Here is a 17163-nt window from a genome sequence, read left to right on the forward strand (position 1 = left end):
AAGGATGGTCAAACACACCTACGGAATCGAAAGAAACTTACTATATACTAACAAATATTGGCGAATCTGATTGATATAACTGATTTGAGACACCCTAGGTTTCGGACCATCCGTTTACGTCTTCTTTCGAGTTTTTATATAAAACATATCGTTACATTACAAACTAATTTGTTTTTATATATTTATTTCAGTTGAAAATCCAAAAATAATAAACATTTTCTAACTTCTCCAAGCATTCTTTAATGAGTTTATAGATTAATAATTATTCTTATATTACATTTGTATTATTTGTCTACTAAGCTATTCAATTTTATATAATCTTGTTACAAGTAGGCCATGACAAATGGTTTACTAATGTCACGGCTACATTAAATTATATAAAAAATTGGTTGTTTTCTATTGAAAATTTTTCTATTGCTTGTGGAAATAGATAAACTAATTTTATTTGTTTTTCTTGAAAGTATAATGAGTATATTTTCAATGATTGTTAACAGCTTATTTGTTCAGAATTAAAAAGTTTTACATTCCTCTTTCTTATATATAATAGAACCAGTTTCAAGTTTTAATGATACAATGTTTCCATCTGCTGTGAAAAATTTAAACTAAACATATATTCTATTTATTACAAAGTTTAATGTAATCCTTTTGTATCAATACGTTTTTATATTTTAAATAACATTATACACACACACACACATACATGTATATATATTATTTTTTACCGAATAAAATATAAGAACGTCTAAAGGGTCTGATATAAAATATAAGAACGTCTAAAGAGTCTGATATAGACGAAACCCTAAGTGTCGAAACTTTAATATTTTTTTTGTTTTTTCAGCTTATATTTCTGGTATTCCCATTTTTATGAGTGTATGTACTTAAAACAATTTTTATAATTTTTTGGGCTATTCGAATTCAATATATAATGAGATGACACGATTTACTAATTATTTTTGAATTATTCTTACCCTACTATAAATTATGAACAACATAAAAGCAGACTTGTTGTAATGTACAACTTCTTTTTTATTCTAATAGACACTAGGAGATACGTTTGTGCTTCGCGTACGATGTAAATACTTAAATTATTTGACGACTGAAACATTACTCATAAAATATGGTTATAGACGGGACTGAGTCCTTAAACTTCCGCACACTGAAGGCGTGTTGTATCATATGAACCAAGGTCGAAGGATTTTTTACCCACATGCAATATTATTAAGTGGAATACGATATATTTTGGAAGGGTGTATGTTCCGAATAGATAAATCCTTTAAATAATATTGTATTATATAATGAATAAAACAAAACTTACTAAGCAGAATATAGAGTTGTATTTAGAGTTAAAGTAAAGATGTGTAAAAAACTGGAATGTTAATAAACGAAATATATTTCAATATGTAACATTTTTTGTACAAACTCGTTGTTTGTCTTTTACTAAGATCTCGAGATCTTTCTCATCTAACTATTGATAAAGCGACGTTATAAAATAATAAAGATTTAAACTTATGGTGTTAAAAGTGCACAAATTAACTATAGATGTAATTTTAGTGCGTATATGTGTCTAAATCGCATTTGTATATCACATGAAACCTGTAATTATTTTTTCGTCAGAATATGTTAATTATAGATTATCGAAAATGAATCAATTTGTACAAGTGATTATTAAATAGATTATACAGTAGGAAAACTCTTGCTTCACATATGAAGGGTATTTAAACTTAGGCCTGATTTTTAATTTTTAGGTGGTTATTGGAATTTGTATTGAGATGCAATGGTATTACATTATTTACAAGCCATGGAAAGGTAAAGGTAAAAAAAAATCTATTTGTATCAAACTAAGGTAATAATTGTTAGTTTGGGTGTTAAACACAAAACTATACAATGGGCTATCTATGCCCACCATGGGTATCAAAACCCTGCATTTAGCATTATAAACCCTCAAACTTACCCCTGAACCACTGATGTGCAATAACATAACGTTTTGGGACAGCATTGGACCTGTTGGTCCATCTCGGCTGTTCACATTCTCTAAACTAAACTGAAACTATTAATAAATAATTTAACAAAAACATTGATTCTATACTTCATGTAAAAGTCTTAAATTTCATATTCATATGCATTATAGCTTTGAATTTAACCTTGAAATAAACTCTTTAATAGTATAGGAAACGAGGATTGTCCAGTTTTATTGATATTAAAAACGACTAAACTTGATATAGGACAATATTTTTTGGGTGCAAAGATGACTTCGGCCTTTTGCTTTTATTACTGTATCATCATACTACATGGAAAGTTTCAGGCTTTGTATTCTAGAACTTTCTTGTTCATTGTATATCTAACCATACATAATTTGAGGCTATGTAGCTTAAACACCAAATTTGATTTGTCATAAATTTTTACACTTATTTTTAACGCAACGTTATAGAGGTGAAGTCATATTATCTATTATGATTTATTCTAACTTCAATACAATAAATAATATGAAAGAGTAAGCAAATACATGGATAGCGAAGAGTAAATTTGAAAGCTGAAATGATTTCACATTTTCTGACTATAAGACAACTTTATTAAACGTTTACATATAAAAAGTTCCAATTGAACTATTGAGATATGAAATACTATTATGTTGACCATAATTTTATACATGTTATTAGATATCTTAAGGATGCATGAAACATAAAAGCTTTACACTTAACAAATAAAAAAATACCCCAGCGAATTCTTAAAACGTCTTATTTTTACGGTAAAAAAGAACACAAAATTCATACATATTTACATACATATAAATTATGAAATAAAACAACCCCAACTTGTGATTTTACCTCACATATAAAATATTATAACGTTAATGTCTATTTGAAAGGAATGATAGAAATAACTATCGAGTTTTATGAAGATCATGTTTTAGTTTTTTTATAAATCTGTTCAAAAAGTATTTTCTTAGCAATAATCGGCTTTTGATAAAATGATGCATTTCTCTAGATGTTGTCTAAAATTATAAAAATCCATTTATATATATATATATATTGTTTTCTCTTGTTGAAAGAAAGTAGATTAAATATTATACTACAGCCAAATTTTATGCAACCAGACATTAGTGCGTTATTTTTCAAGCGCTAAAACTAAGTTAGAGTACATAAATATGAAGAAAACAAACAAAATCAGTTTTTGATTTAATTGCAAACAAACAGTTAACAGTAATGAAGATGTTATTTAATGTGTTTATAATTTTTAATTCAATACGTTTGTTTAACTAAGTATTACTTTGATGTCACCGTCTTGTTAATATTATCAAACTGACATTACTATGAAACATGAGCAGGCTTCTTTAACTGAATGCTTTTAAAAGTATTTATTAAACGAGTAAAAGAAATAGGATATTTACATAAAGCTATTTATCCAGTTTAATTTTAAATGTATCTCCTTTGATTTTTTAAAACCTTTTGAGCATTTATGTCGAAATCTTTCGTTGTTCGTTTTTGTGCTTGGTATCTTATAAGCTTCCATTATATTAATAATATTAAATAATAAGTGACGATCGCTTCATTTATTTAAGTAAATCCCTCGAATCGCGTCTGAATGATTAAGTTTGATTCGATATAAAGTAAGAGCATGTTTTGTTTTTTAATACGAAAAACAAGGGCAAATATAGCCTTTTTGCTTGCAATAAACGAATGCTGTAAATTACACCTTTCCAAGGTAAATGATAATTATTTTTATGTTTCAATCACCAAGGTAAACATTAATTAATTTCTATGTTTCAATCACCAAGGTAAATAATGATGATTTTTAATGCTTCAATCACCAAGGTAAACATTAATTAATTTCTATGTTTCAATCACCAAGATAAATAATGACGATGTTTTAATGTTTCAATCACCAAGGTAAACATTAATTAATTTTTATGTTTCAATCACCAAGGTAAATAATGATGAATTTTTATGTTTCAATCACCAAGGTAAATAATGATGATTTTTACGTTTCAATCACCAATGTAAATAATGATGATTTTTTTATGTTTCAATCACCAAGGTAAATAATGATGATTTTTATGTTTCTATCATACGTTCAACAGTTTTATAAACGTATATCATGAATTTCTACTGAGTTCCTTAGGAATGAGATCTAATGTATTTTTACAAAGTTAATCATTTCGTTTCCTGGTGCCCCCGAGTGGCACAGCAGCATGCCTGCGGACTTGCAACGCCAGAAACCGGGTTTCGCTACACATGGTGGGCGCAGCACAGTTAGCCCATTGTCTAGTCTTGTGCCTATCTATGAATAAACAACAATCATTTCAGGGTAATTAACAAATGTTTGAAACGAGTTAAACATAGTACAGTGATTTTAATGTATTAAAATGTTTGCCCACATCTCACTTAATTTTAACAAACTGATAAATTTATTTCATCTCTGGATTGTATAAAATTAAATTTAAATATTTTGATAGCGAAAGTTTACCAGCATTGTTTTTAAACAAACAGACATAACAATGATAAATTTTTGTGTGTGACCTTACTTCACAATTAGAAGCACATACTTCAAATATTTTCAGCAAGTGGCATTGCTACTTAAAACACATTTTTGTTTCGTTATGCAGAATACGAAATGTTAATCCAGTTTTTTCGTCTTGTAAAGCGCGAAAATAATTTAAACCTACACAGGGGGCTATTTGTATCCTGCCTACCACGGGGATTGAAAATCTATATTTAGAATCGTAAGTTTATAGATTTATCCCTGAGTCACTATGGGTGTCTGTGTATGAAGGGTAATTATTAAATCATTCATTTTTTTTCATATCATTTACTACCAGTATGATTTACGTATTGTATCATGTTGATTGTTGTTATACTTTAGATTTCTTTTACTATTTAATACTTAAAATAAAGAACTGACCAAAAGTAAAACTGGATGAATTATTTGCTCTCTACGTGATATGTAAGGGGAAACATTACAGCATTTTAAAAATATTTGCTGTGTGGTTCATATTAAGGATCCTGAAACCAGAGCGTTACGGGTTTACAAGCAAGTTGGTGTATAAACAGTTTACAAAAATCTGTTTAAAAACCTATAGGGTCTCAGTGCATCGGTTATCCTAGGATTAAATTAGTGTAATAAATATAGAAAACTTAATTCATGCCTTGTATCTAGGAAGAAATGAGGAATATTATTTAGGTTAATCTGTAATTGGTATAAAACAACAAGTCTATTTTTGTAACCAATACACAAAATGGAGTTTTAAAAATATATGTTGAAATACTCTATATTGCTATTTTAAAACCAGAAATATATGTATTAAAAAAGAAACATCTTAGGTTACAAATTTTCTTTATATTTATTTAAAAACTAAAGAAGCTGTTATTGTATTGATATTTTACTTAAACTGCTTATATTTTACTTCTTTTCACTCAATCTGCAGAGTTAACAAAACTAAAGTTTTAACCTTTGAAATAATTACAATCATGGGTTTACAGATTGACCTAGACGTGTATTACAATAGCTGTTACAATGTTTTCAGGCAAGAGGTTATTTATTATATATATAAAAAAACTTTTCAATGTTACATATCTAAAACTTTGATTTTTTTTCATGGTGGCTCAATGATAAGCTTAAGAGCGTATCGGGCTCGAATTCGGAGTTCGATCCCTGTGACGGACAAAATCCAAATTACTCTTTGTGCTTAACGGTAAACAAACATTTTAGCATCTTTTTGTGTTAAATTTTAAGTGCGTTACGTTATATAAAATGCAGCTTGAAATAGTTACGTTTAATTAGCATGTTGGTGTTTATCAATTAAAAAATTGTATACAATATAGAGAAGCAAATCTTAGGTGTTTTAAATATTTCTTTGCTTTCCAACTAAAGCAGCAGCCATCAGACGCAAACAAAAATAATTCTTATTCGGAGCATAATGTAAACAGGTTTAGTTTGCATTATATTTAATTGTATCGAGTTTCCTAAGAAAAAGCATATGCTTTATCTTATAATAACGCATTTATTTTGTGAGGTTCTTTCTAACTTTTAACACTGAAAAATTTTACTGAATATCAATTGCAGTGTTCGTATATTTTACTTGGTCGAGTAACCATGGTGCATTTTACCTTTGGGACAGCAAACATTTTACTTGGTTATCTACGGCCATTAAATAGGATTACTTACAAATTCGGTGTAGTTTGAAGGTGTGAAACATTGAGTAGACTCCTTTTTACGAAGTTTAGTTATCTTGTTGCACAATACGTTTATTTTAGATAAGTTATTGCGTTAAAGATATAGTTTAACTGAATCTTATTTAAAAGTGTAAGAGTGAGACACACAATAGTGATGAAATTTGGTCACATATAAATAAAATTGACAAAATGTTGAGTTTGTTTTTGAATTTCGCGGAAAGCTACACGAGGGCTGTTTGTGCTAGCCGTCCCTAATTTGGCAGTGTAAGACTAGAGGGAAGGTAGCTAGTCATCACCACCCACCGCAACTCTTAGGTTACTCTTTTACCAACGAATAGTGGGAGTGACTGACACTTTATAACATCCCCACGGTTGAAAGGGTAAGCATGTGTGGCGTGAGGGGGATTAGAACCCGCGACCTTCAGATTACGAGTGGAGTGCCTTAACCACCTGGCCATGCCGGGTAAATATTGAGTTTATCTCAAAAGTAAATGATAACATTTTAAAAGTAATTACAATCAATTTCATGTCCTGGCACATTTTATGATAATTTATATAAACCTTTCACAAGTAAGTCAGTTGTGTTGCCGATAAGAGGCACACTAGCACAATTTCACTTCAAATTTGGCTTTTGTCTGAAATATATAAATTTATGAGATTTTTATTATGTACGGCCAGACATGGCTAAGTGGTTAGGGCACTCAACTCGTAAGCTGAGGGTTAAAATCCCCGTTACACCATAAATGATCGTCCTTTCAGTCGTGGGAGCGTTATAATGACGTGCAATCTCATTATTCGTTAGTAAAAGAGTAGCCCAAGACTTGGCGGTTGATGGTGATGACTAGCTGCCTTTTCTCTAATCTTACACTGCTATCGCAGATAGTCCTCGTGTAGCTTTGCGCGAAATTCGAAACAAACCTTACGCTGCTAAATTAGCTGTCGTGTAGCTTTGCGTTAAATTCAATCTAATCAAACCAATCTATTATGCATATATAAATATTTTGTATTGAGTGTTATAGTGACATCTAGTGACAAGAATTTCAACTATAATTTATAAATTTCCTTTCGAATATCCTGTGAAATAAAACTTTTTTCTTTTTTTGAATTTAGTTGAAATATTTTATTTGAGGATTAGTGATTGAGAATCTTCATAGCTAACGTAAATATGGAAATAAACAGCTTTTGTGTTGGCTTTCTTGACCTCAAATCCACTTCTAAGATAAACAGTTGAAGCACATAAGGAAATAAAAAGAATTATTGTACTGTCTTTTCCTGACGATAAATGTGCTTGTACGACAAACAGTTGAAATGTGTAAGGAATCTAAGAAGTTTTTTAATTTTCCTTGTAGGACAAACAGCTCAATGAGATAGGAGAATAAAAGAGTTTTTTTGCTAATTCTTCTGAATGCAAATGCTCCTGCAGGACAAACAGCTCAAGGAAATGTGAGACTAAAATGGGTTTTGTATTGGCTTTTGTGATTGTATATGCTTCTACAGAACATACAGTAGAACTAAATAGGGAACTTAAGGAGTTTTTGTGCTGTGTCTTCTGACGACAAACCTCCCTGTAGGACAAACAGTTGTAGCACATAAAGAAGTAAAAAAAATTTTTTTTTTATGCCAACTTCCCTTACGATAAATATCACTGTAGGACAAACAGCTGAGCTAAATGGGGAATTAAAATAGTTTTCACGCTTTCTCTTCTAGTCATAAATGGCCGTGTAGGACAAACATCCTGAGAGAAGTCTACTGTCCTTACCATCCACTTATTGTAAATTAACCTTTTCATGAATAATAATTTATAATTCTGGTAAATATAATTAGTTTTCAAACAATATATGTAAATATAAATCTTCAGATGAAATGTTAATAAGAAATACAATTTTTGCAGTAGTCATGATTATGTCGCTTGTCATGCGAAGGGAAAAGAAGTAGTTTTTTTTAAGTTGAACATATTATCTTACTGTGTCGCTTGTCATGCGAAGGGAAAAGAAGTAGTTTTTTTTTAAGTTGAACATATTATCTTACTGTGTCGCTTGTCATGCGAAGGGAAAAGAAGTAGTTTTTTTTTAAGTTGAACATATTATTTTACTGTGTCGCTTGTCATGCGAAGGGAAAAGAAGTAGTTTTTTTTAAGTTGAACATATTATCTTACTGTGTCGCTTGTCATGCGAAGGGAAAAGAAGTAGTTTTTTTTTAAGTTGAACATATTATCTTACTGTCCTGATAAACTAGAAGCTTTACAATAAATCAAGTCAGGCATTACAGAATATAAAGTAACTTGAAAAAGTGCTTTTTAATATTTCATTAGCTTCAAATTATTCGCAATTTGACATATGATGGTCCTAAGATAAGCTAAATTTTACCTTTTCATTCAAATGCACACTTATCCAGAAATATATATATATAATTCAAAAAAAGGATTTAAAAGTGCGCAACAAATACTATAACAACACAAACTATGCCCAAGCAACAAGAGATACATTAACACATATTTATATGTATGCAAGATATGTAGTTTCTGAGCCTCACATCTTAAACAGTTTAGTTTAAAACAGAATTGGGTAAATTATAAAGTGATAAAGATCATAATTGTATCAAACGTTGTCTGTAACCTCGATTCAATGTTCCACTCTTACAATCTACGTTTTCAGAGATATTCATTGGATTTTTCTTCTTCTTCTTCATATGAATCACCTAAAGAAATATTGAAAGAGTCAAAATTAACGTATATCATTTACAACATTACTATTACAATTCATTAGAATCGAGTAGTACATTTCAGTGTTAAGTGTGAATTTAGATTTTCATAAGTAATCAAATAAGTCCATATAGCCATTCTCGTTGCTGGTAGTAAAACACTTGACGCGATGTGGTTGACAAACTAAGTAATAGTTTTTAAGTACACGTGTGTGACATTTGGAAACTAGCAATTTCTCAAGAATGCTTTCTCAATGCAACAACATGCATGGTCTAGAGAATGTGCATTAAAATCCCAGAGATCGATTCACGATATGACATTGAAAACTACATACTTCAGCTGTGTGAACTTTATAAATGTGACAATAAATCTAACCCTTTGGTTAAGTCTAGATCCATAGGCGTTAGGGGCTACTAAATGGTAGCCCTTCTTTTGGTCAGTAATTATAAATGAACGATGACTATGCCGGAATCTTAGAAATATCTGGCCTGCGCATTTAGCCCTTGTACAATATAAGGGACTATTCAAACTAATGATACTAAATAGAACATTTGTTAAAACTTGCATACTTCTAATTCCAATTAACCTTAAATTTATTTTTACAGAGCACCCTTTCCTTTCTGATGACTAGATCATCATTTGAGATTTCTCGGTCTTCTGGGTTCTTCGACGATGATCTAAGGGATAATATTACTAAGATTGCATTTATGTAAGGTCCAAAATTACTTAGAAGATATACATAGTTATATTCAAAACAACAAAGTTGGGCCAATCAAATAAGTTAATCTTTCGCAGCGAACATTTGGTGTGTGTGTGTATTATCTCTAGCATATTCCCATCTTAAAGACTACCAAATTTATGTAACACCATATCAGTTTCAAAGCAACCTCTGACAGAGAAAAAGTAACACAAGAAATATTTTTAGTATTACTGATAGGTACAAAAAGTATACCTTTTACAGGAGCATCCAGAACGATAACTCTTGCTGACCCAGAAACTTCGCCATATTCGTTTTTACCCAAGCACCAATAGGTGGCAGCATCATCCTCAGTTAGATTCAAAATTTGCAACCAGCCTGTTACCTTGTAGTTGCTGGGGCCACCTCGACTTTGAACAGCAATGTGAGAGTCGTCCGCTAATGTTATTCATACAATTAGAGAAAGTTGACAAATAAATAAATTTTCAAGTATACAACATGATTAAAGTAACAACATGATTAAAACATGTGATGCAAAAGTGAAGAAAATCATGTTACTTCTTTGCACTTTAATTAACTCGAAACGTGATTATTCGTACAAATTTATTTACAAAACAACTCTTTATCTTTCTGAACCTCCGGATTTACAACGCTAAAATCAGGGGTTCGATTTCCCTCGATGGGCTGAGCAGATAGCCTTTGTGGCTTTGCTAAAAGAAAAACAAACACACTTTCTGAACATGTATGTGTACGAACTCTTTCACTGCTTTTCAGGTTTTGCTAAACCTAAAGTAATTGAAATGTTAATATAATATCATGTCTACAATTTACGTTTTCAAGCAGGACGCTATGAGGGCAAACATTGTATATACATATATATATTTCAAAATATACTAGTATATAATCTTATCTGTCAACGCACATGGTAGAAGTTCTTGAACCCCATTTGGTCTGTCAACTAGCCAGTGGACTGCAGGTATTGGCCAACCGGAAACTTCACAAGAGAATATTACGTTACTTCCTATCGTGTTGTGAATGTCTTCTGGTGCGAAGTCAATATGTGGTGCTATTGGAGTATAAAACACACCAATTCAGTGTTAAAATTACAAATTATTCTACTTCAAACTTACCAACCTGAACTGAATATATAATAGAAAGTGTTCTTAAGGTTTAACAGGTTGGAAACATACGTTTCCGTGCCTAGCCTCTGGAATATTATATTTGATTGCTTTGCAAAGTTAATGACAGTAATAGAAATATACTACAAAGTGCAGGAGAACACAGTATTTTTTAATGACAGTAATAGAAATATACTACAAACTGCAGAAGAACACAGTATTTTTTTAATGACAGTAATAGAAATATACTACAAACTGCAGGAGAACACAGTATTTTTTTAATGACAGTAAAAGAAATATACTACAAACTGCAGGAGAACACAGTATTTTTTTAATGACAGTAAAAGAAATATACTACAAACTGTAGGAGAATACAGTATTTTTTTAATGACAGTAAAAGAAATATACTACAAACTGCAGGAGAACACAATATTTTTTTAATGACAGTAAAATAAATATACTACAAACTGCAGGAGAACACAGTATTTTTTTAATGACAGTAAAAGAAATATACTACAAACTGCAGAAGAACACAGTATTTTTTTAATGACAGTAAAAGAAATATACTACAAACTGCAGGAGAACACAGTATTTTTTTAATGACAGTAAAAGAAATATACTACAAACTGCAGGAGAACACAATATTTTTTTAATGACAGTAAAAGAAATATACTACAAACTGCAGGAGAACACAGTATTTTTTTAATGACAGTAAAAGAAATATACTACAAACTGCAGGAGAACACAATATTTTTTTAATGACAGTAAAATAAATATACTACAAACTGCAGGAGAACACAGTATTTTTTAATGACAGTAAAAGAAATATACTACAAACTGCAGGAGAACACAATATTTTTTAAAAATAAAAATGTGACTAAAGAAGGTATTACGTGTTTAACCGAAAATTTAACTATAAAACAAGAAGCTGGTACTTTTCAATACATTATGTATCAATGAACTTAAAGTTAACTCTGTGTAATACCATTCATTTTATGTAGGAGATAAACACAGGTATGTGTGGATCTACGTTTGAGAGGGGAATAAATATAATTACATAGCAATATAACTATACAGGTTATTTACTTATTCTTATTAGATCCAAAGTGCAACTATAATATAATGTAATGTCATATTAATCTATATTACCTTAGAAGGTAGTTAGTGTGAACAACTGGTTATTTTGTTGCCCAATAATAATAATTACTGATAACCAATAACTTATAAGTTACTTGTTTTAAAAATGTTTCAAAAGAGTGTCTTCGTCTACATTCCAGAAAACCTACAGGAGAGCTATCTTCTTTAGTTGTTCTTAATTTTCAACTGATATACTAAAAACAAAAATAGTAAAAGTACCCGCTACTAAAAGTTTGGGTTACTCTAATGATTACTGAAATTTGACGGCTTCTAATATAATGTACCCAATGTGCAGAGCGTGAATTTTTTATGCAATAGAATGCGAACGATTTATTTTCGGATTTATAATCCGACACACTAACTACTAGGCCCAGCTTGACAAAATCCGACACACTAACTACTAGGCCCAGCTTGACCAAATCCGACACACTAACTACTAGGCTCAGCTTGACCAAATCCGACACACTAACTACTAGGCCCAGCTTGACCAAATCCGACACACTAACTACTAGTCCCAGCTTGACAAAATCCGACACACTAACTACTAGGCCCAGCTTGACCAAATCCGACACACTAACTACTAGGCTCAGCTTGACCAAATCCGACACACTAACTACTAGGCCCAGCTTGACCAAATCCGACACACTAACTACTAGGCCCAGCTTGACCAAATCCGACACACTAACTACTAGGCCCAGCTTAACCAAATCCGACACACTAACTACTAGGCTCAACTTGACCAAATCCGACACACTAACTACTAGGCCCAGCTTAACCATAAATGAGGGTAGCTTTAGTTAAATATTAAATATATTAGAAATGAGGTTTTAGTCCTAATTCTAGTTTTATTTTTCCAGACATATAAAGGTTCAAATCGACAAATCTACAGTCTTAATATTTAGCACAGTTTCTGGAACATTTGCTGTAAAGCAACAAAGTTATTGGTTTGATTCAGTATTCAGTATATAGAGCTTGTTTTGAATCTAAAATATATAAAAAATCGTTTCTAATTTACAGTATTTTACAGGAGTTAAAAGTATTCCACAATTCCAAATCGTAAATACTTGTTGACCAAAATAGTTGCATGTGATATCTTAGGATATATTATAGAATGTAGAAAATTTAATTAATAGATGGAAATAGAAATTACCAGCTAGGTTTGGATTACTCACCGGACTTACAAGGTCCTGTTGATTTGATCTGGAGACCATCTTGCCACTTGTTCCTTGCTTCAATTAACTGACATTCATTTTTGTAAGTCTGACCATCGCTTCCACATACGGGCTTCTGGTGAATACAAACACATAGAGCCTCTGGGGGTTCTTCAGGGGGCAAGTCTGTCCTCAATCTACATTCCAGTTTCTCTCCACAATAGCCAAATGTGTTTTTATAAGGAAGGGGAAGTGTGACGTCATCGCATCTTTCCCCTTCCGTCAGACCACACACCTGACAACAACCACAGTGATCCTTCACCGTACCTGCCAAACATCCCACTGGCACTGGACAGGCTATGGGGTCACAGACCCTACATTTTTCTTTCTCTAAAGTTGCCTTCACATTAAGAGTCAGCCCAATCAAAAATAAAGCCTGCATGAAAATTAACCCGTTTAATTTCATATTAAGCCTCAGTAATCCCTAAGCAATGCTACTTGACGTAATTCACTTCGAAGCTGAATGTGCTTTGCCTGTGGTATTTCAATACAAAAGACACACACATATACGTACAAGCTTGTCAAATAGTACAGTATGAATGTTTTACGTCAAGAGGGCGCTGCTTGAAATTTTAATAATATCTTGGTAAATGTGAAACATGGGTTCGCGCATGTCTAATACAATTATATTTGCTTAACAAGACTTTTGCTCACGATTCCACCTACGTATACGAGCCCACATTAAAAAACAAAACAAAAAATATTAACGTGCTGAGTTAATATGGAGATGACAATTTCCTGATTGGACTGATGTGGGTCTTTCACCAGTAAAAAATACTCGCGTCCTTCTACAAGCAGTACACCTACTTATCCAAGACATAACATTCAGCCAGTCTGTCATGCCACTTAATTCTATTGTGTGAAATCTGCCGTACATCGTTGCCCTATACCACATAATCTATCATTATATCAATCCAATAATTGTACGTTTTATTCTCCAACTATATTTAAGATTTATATGTAAGACTTTCATTGCTAAATATAATCACTATTATAATACTTCGTGTTACTATAATATCTAAACATAACTCGATAAATGGTCAGAAAGTACTGTCATTCTAATTTTCTATAAAACTTACTTAGAGCAAGCTAGATTATTAACTTCAATATAGAAGTGTTATATTCTATGATTTTTAAGGTGTTTAGATGCAAATGTTGCACTGTTGAATTAAATGTAACGTTTACATGTTTGGGAGACAGTTATAAGTAAGCATAGTTTTCATAATCAAATGACACAAAGCATCATATGTAAAACAAGCTGTTTTTATATTCTAGCGCTACTGCAAATATTGTAATAAAATATACTTCATCAGTAAGTAAACACAAAACGAAAATATTACCAATCTATATTCTTCAGGCTTGCGAAGCAGTTACAAGTAAACATAACCTTCATAAAAATAACATCTTAAAATAAGTTGTTTTTTAACCGTACTGCAACAGCCTGAGCTCTACAATTCTGGTTAAAATATGAACATTCGACACACTGGGGATTGAATGTCTTGTATTCTCTGATGTCTGAGAATATGAGTTAGTTTGACTTGTCTGGAAGATAAGAGCAATAACATAAACTATAGGTTGCACGACGGAAACTGAAGACCAGAAAAACATCACATATTCATTTATAGTTTAGTCTAAGTTTGATACATAAATAAATACATTCTGCAGCACTCTCTAGTTAATTTTATTGTTTACAATTTGTTAAATACAAATCATTCTGGTAACTGGTAGAAGTTCTGTAAATCTGAGAATTCCTGATTCTCATTCCTTTACTACAAAAAACGTGTTTTCATTTTCGATTTGTAGATGATTTATAAAAGTGAAGGTTTAGATCATGCTATTCATTTACTTTAGATGATTCTTACGTGGTTTTGCGTGAAAATACTTAATAATCAAATCTGTTTACATTGTTGCACAATGTTAAACTTACTCATTTCGCAATTCTAAGATGTTATTTAGTATACAATTACAAGTTTTAGTTATAATCTGAAGTTATTAATAACTATAAAATGTTTATACGATAAATTATTTCATTATTAGCTTGGCTGATGTTACACCTTAATCATTTTGTTTGTTTCAAGTTAAGCACAGAGCTATGTAAAGAGTTCTCTGTGCTCTGCCTACCATGGGTATCGAAACCCAGTTTCTAGCATTGTAAGAAATGCGCTTGTTGGAGATCCGGAAACTTCTGAGTGTATAAAAAATAATCAGACGTAGTTTGCTAATCAATGTGAGAAAAAAATAAATGGACGATGAACAAAGTGAAGTATATTATTATATATATGGAGTATATTACAGATATATATGTATGGAGTATATTACAGATATATACATATGGAGTATATTACAGATATTTATATATGGACTATATTACAGATATATACATTCATATATATATTCAAAACAAACTCAATATTTACAGTTTTTTGTGTTTTTTTTCTGAATCAAAGAGGCATAACCGTATTGAGATTCACCGTTGAATTAGGTGGTTATGGACTTTTGAAAGCGCTAATTTTCAAACAATGCGAATGGGAATTACTGTAGAGATTAAATCGTGTTTTTTTTTAATGCTATATATCATTAACGGAAGTTAAATTTTAAGGTCGAGCTTAATTCTTTTGTGCTACTAAGCTATTCAACATAAAAGTTCCTCGATAAGGTTGTATTATGGGTTACGCGATTCTGATAAGCTAAAGGTGAAGGTTAACATCATCCAGAGTTGATGAAAATGAGCTTAAAAATGACTTTTAATTTTGAGCTGATTATTTGACCATTTGACCATTACTTAACCATTTGACGTTTTGATTAATGATGTGCGAGGAATATAATTTGGGAAAGTTTGTTTGTACAAACATATATATATATATATATTACATGGTTCACATTGATTTTCTGTATAATTACTTCCTACAGTTTATAGCTTTGAGAATGTTATGAAATAATTATATATCCTTAATTTTAATTGGATTAGTGCTTGAAAATATTTTGAATCGCCAGTAGACACAACTGTTAGTCACTTATCTGTTATGTAGAATTATTTTACAATTCACATAACATTAGCCCGTTCCTATTTTGATTAAGTAACAGTAATCCATTTTCACTGTCAATATGGTAATGTTGCGATCTGGTGGATTAGGTGTTCTCTTGTTTTTAGAATCTGTGACTATGACATAGACTGAGTCATTTATTTGAGTTCCGACGTTTGGTCTTTTAACCGTTGTCGTTTATCGATATTGTGTTTTCTTCTTTCTCTGGTTGCTCTTCGTACAGAGGAAATTTGAAGTTGTGTGTGTTTTTCAACCTGGTAAGTTAAACGTCACATGAATACTACTCCTATGGACCAAGTGTCAAATGTAATAACTGCAAGTTTAACGAATTTTCAAAATGAAATTGAATGGTGACCCTACAAATAAAAACCATACCAAATTTAAAGAAAAATCAGAGAAGCGATACATCAATCATTTTAATTTACGTTTACCTGCAGACCTGAAACCAGTTATGGAATAATGGTTAAATCTGTCTTAATATTTATTGACTCTTGTAGAATGTCTGAATATAATGAGTTATGTCAGTTATAAGGTACATTACGTCATCGTTGTTCTTTTCACAGTGTTTTATTTACAGTTAATTATAATAAAATACTATTAATAAGAGCTCAGCTGAGCCTTTGGATTTATTCATCACTGCAATGAGTATGTTCCATATAGAATATTTCATAAAATTTTATGAAAATATAGCCAGTACTCAAACACTCATAATATACCAGGGTTATGAACAGTTTAACTGATCATGTTTAATTTCAAGTAACTAACAGAATGGAATTTTAGTGACTCAGTCAGTTGTGAGAGGCCGCTTATAACCAAAGGAAGTAAATGTCACGACATTATACGTAATATAAACATGTAAGTATGGTCTCTGTATGACTCATACCTTTCTCTCAAGCTTAAAAAATGGAGGCAGACGTGCTATTAGTTGCTAGAAATGCAGTTAATTTATAAATAGTTACTCACTTTTATTTTAACCAGAGTTTAATCGTTCAGACACTACGAACATAAGGTGAAGGAAGCGACCTTAGAACATCTGCGAACTCGTTTCATCAGTGTGAAGAGTGATGCCAGTACTTTGTACGATG

The 17163-nt window shown here is 31.2% G+C and overlaps 1 protein-coding gene across 1 annotated transcript; it reads right to left on the reverse strand.

Annotated features, from left to right (window-relative positions):
• Positions 1 to 8442: 8442 nt before the first annotated feature.
• Positions 8443 to 13573, reverse strand: LOC143255687 (insulin-like growth factor-binding protein-related protein 1). Its single transcript, XM_076511743.1, has 4 exons — positions 12996 to 13573; positions 10491 to 10634; positions 9824 to 10006; positions 8443 to 8867 (listed from the first exon to the last, which is right to left on the reverse strand). The coding sequence occupies exons 1-4, from the start codon at positions 13438 to 13440 to the stop codon at positions 8821 to 8823; spliced, it is 819 nt and encodes a 272-aa protein (XP_076367858.1). The 5' UTR covers positions 13441 to 13573; the 3' UTR covers positions 8443 to 8820.
• Positions 13574 to 17163: the final 3590 nt, after the last annotated feature.

This window comes from Tachypleus tridentatus, chromosome 7 (genome assembly GCF_004210375.1).
Source record: "Tachypleus tridentatus isolate NWPU-2018 chromosome 7, ASM421037v1, whole genome shotgun sequence".
NCBI classification, from domain to species: domain Eukaryota; kingdom Metazoa; phylum Arthropoda; class Merostomata; order Xiphosura; family Limulidae; genus Tachypleus; species Tachypleus tridentatus.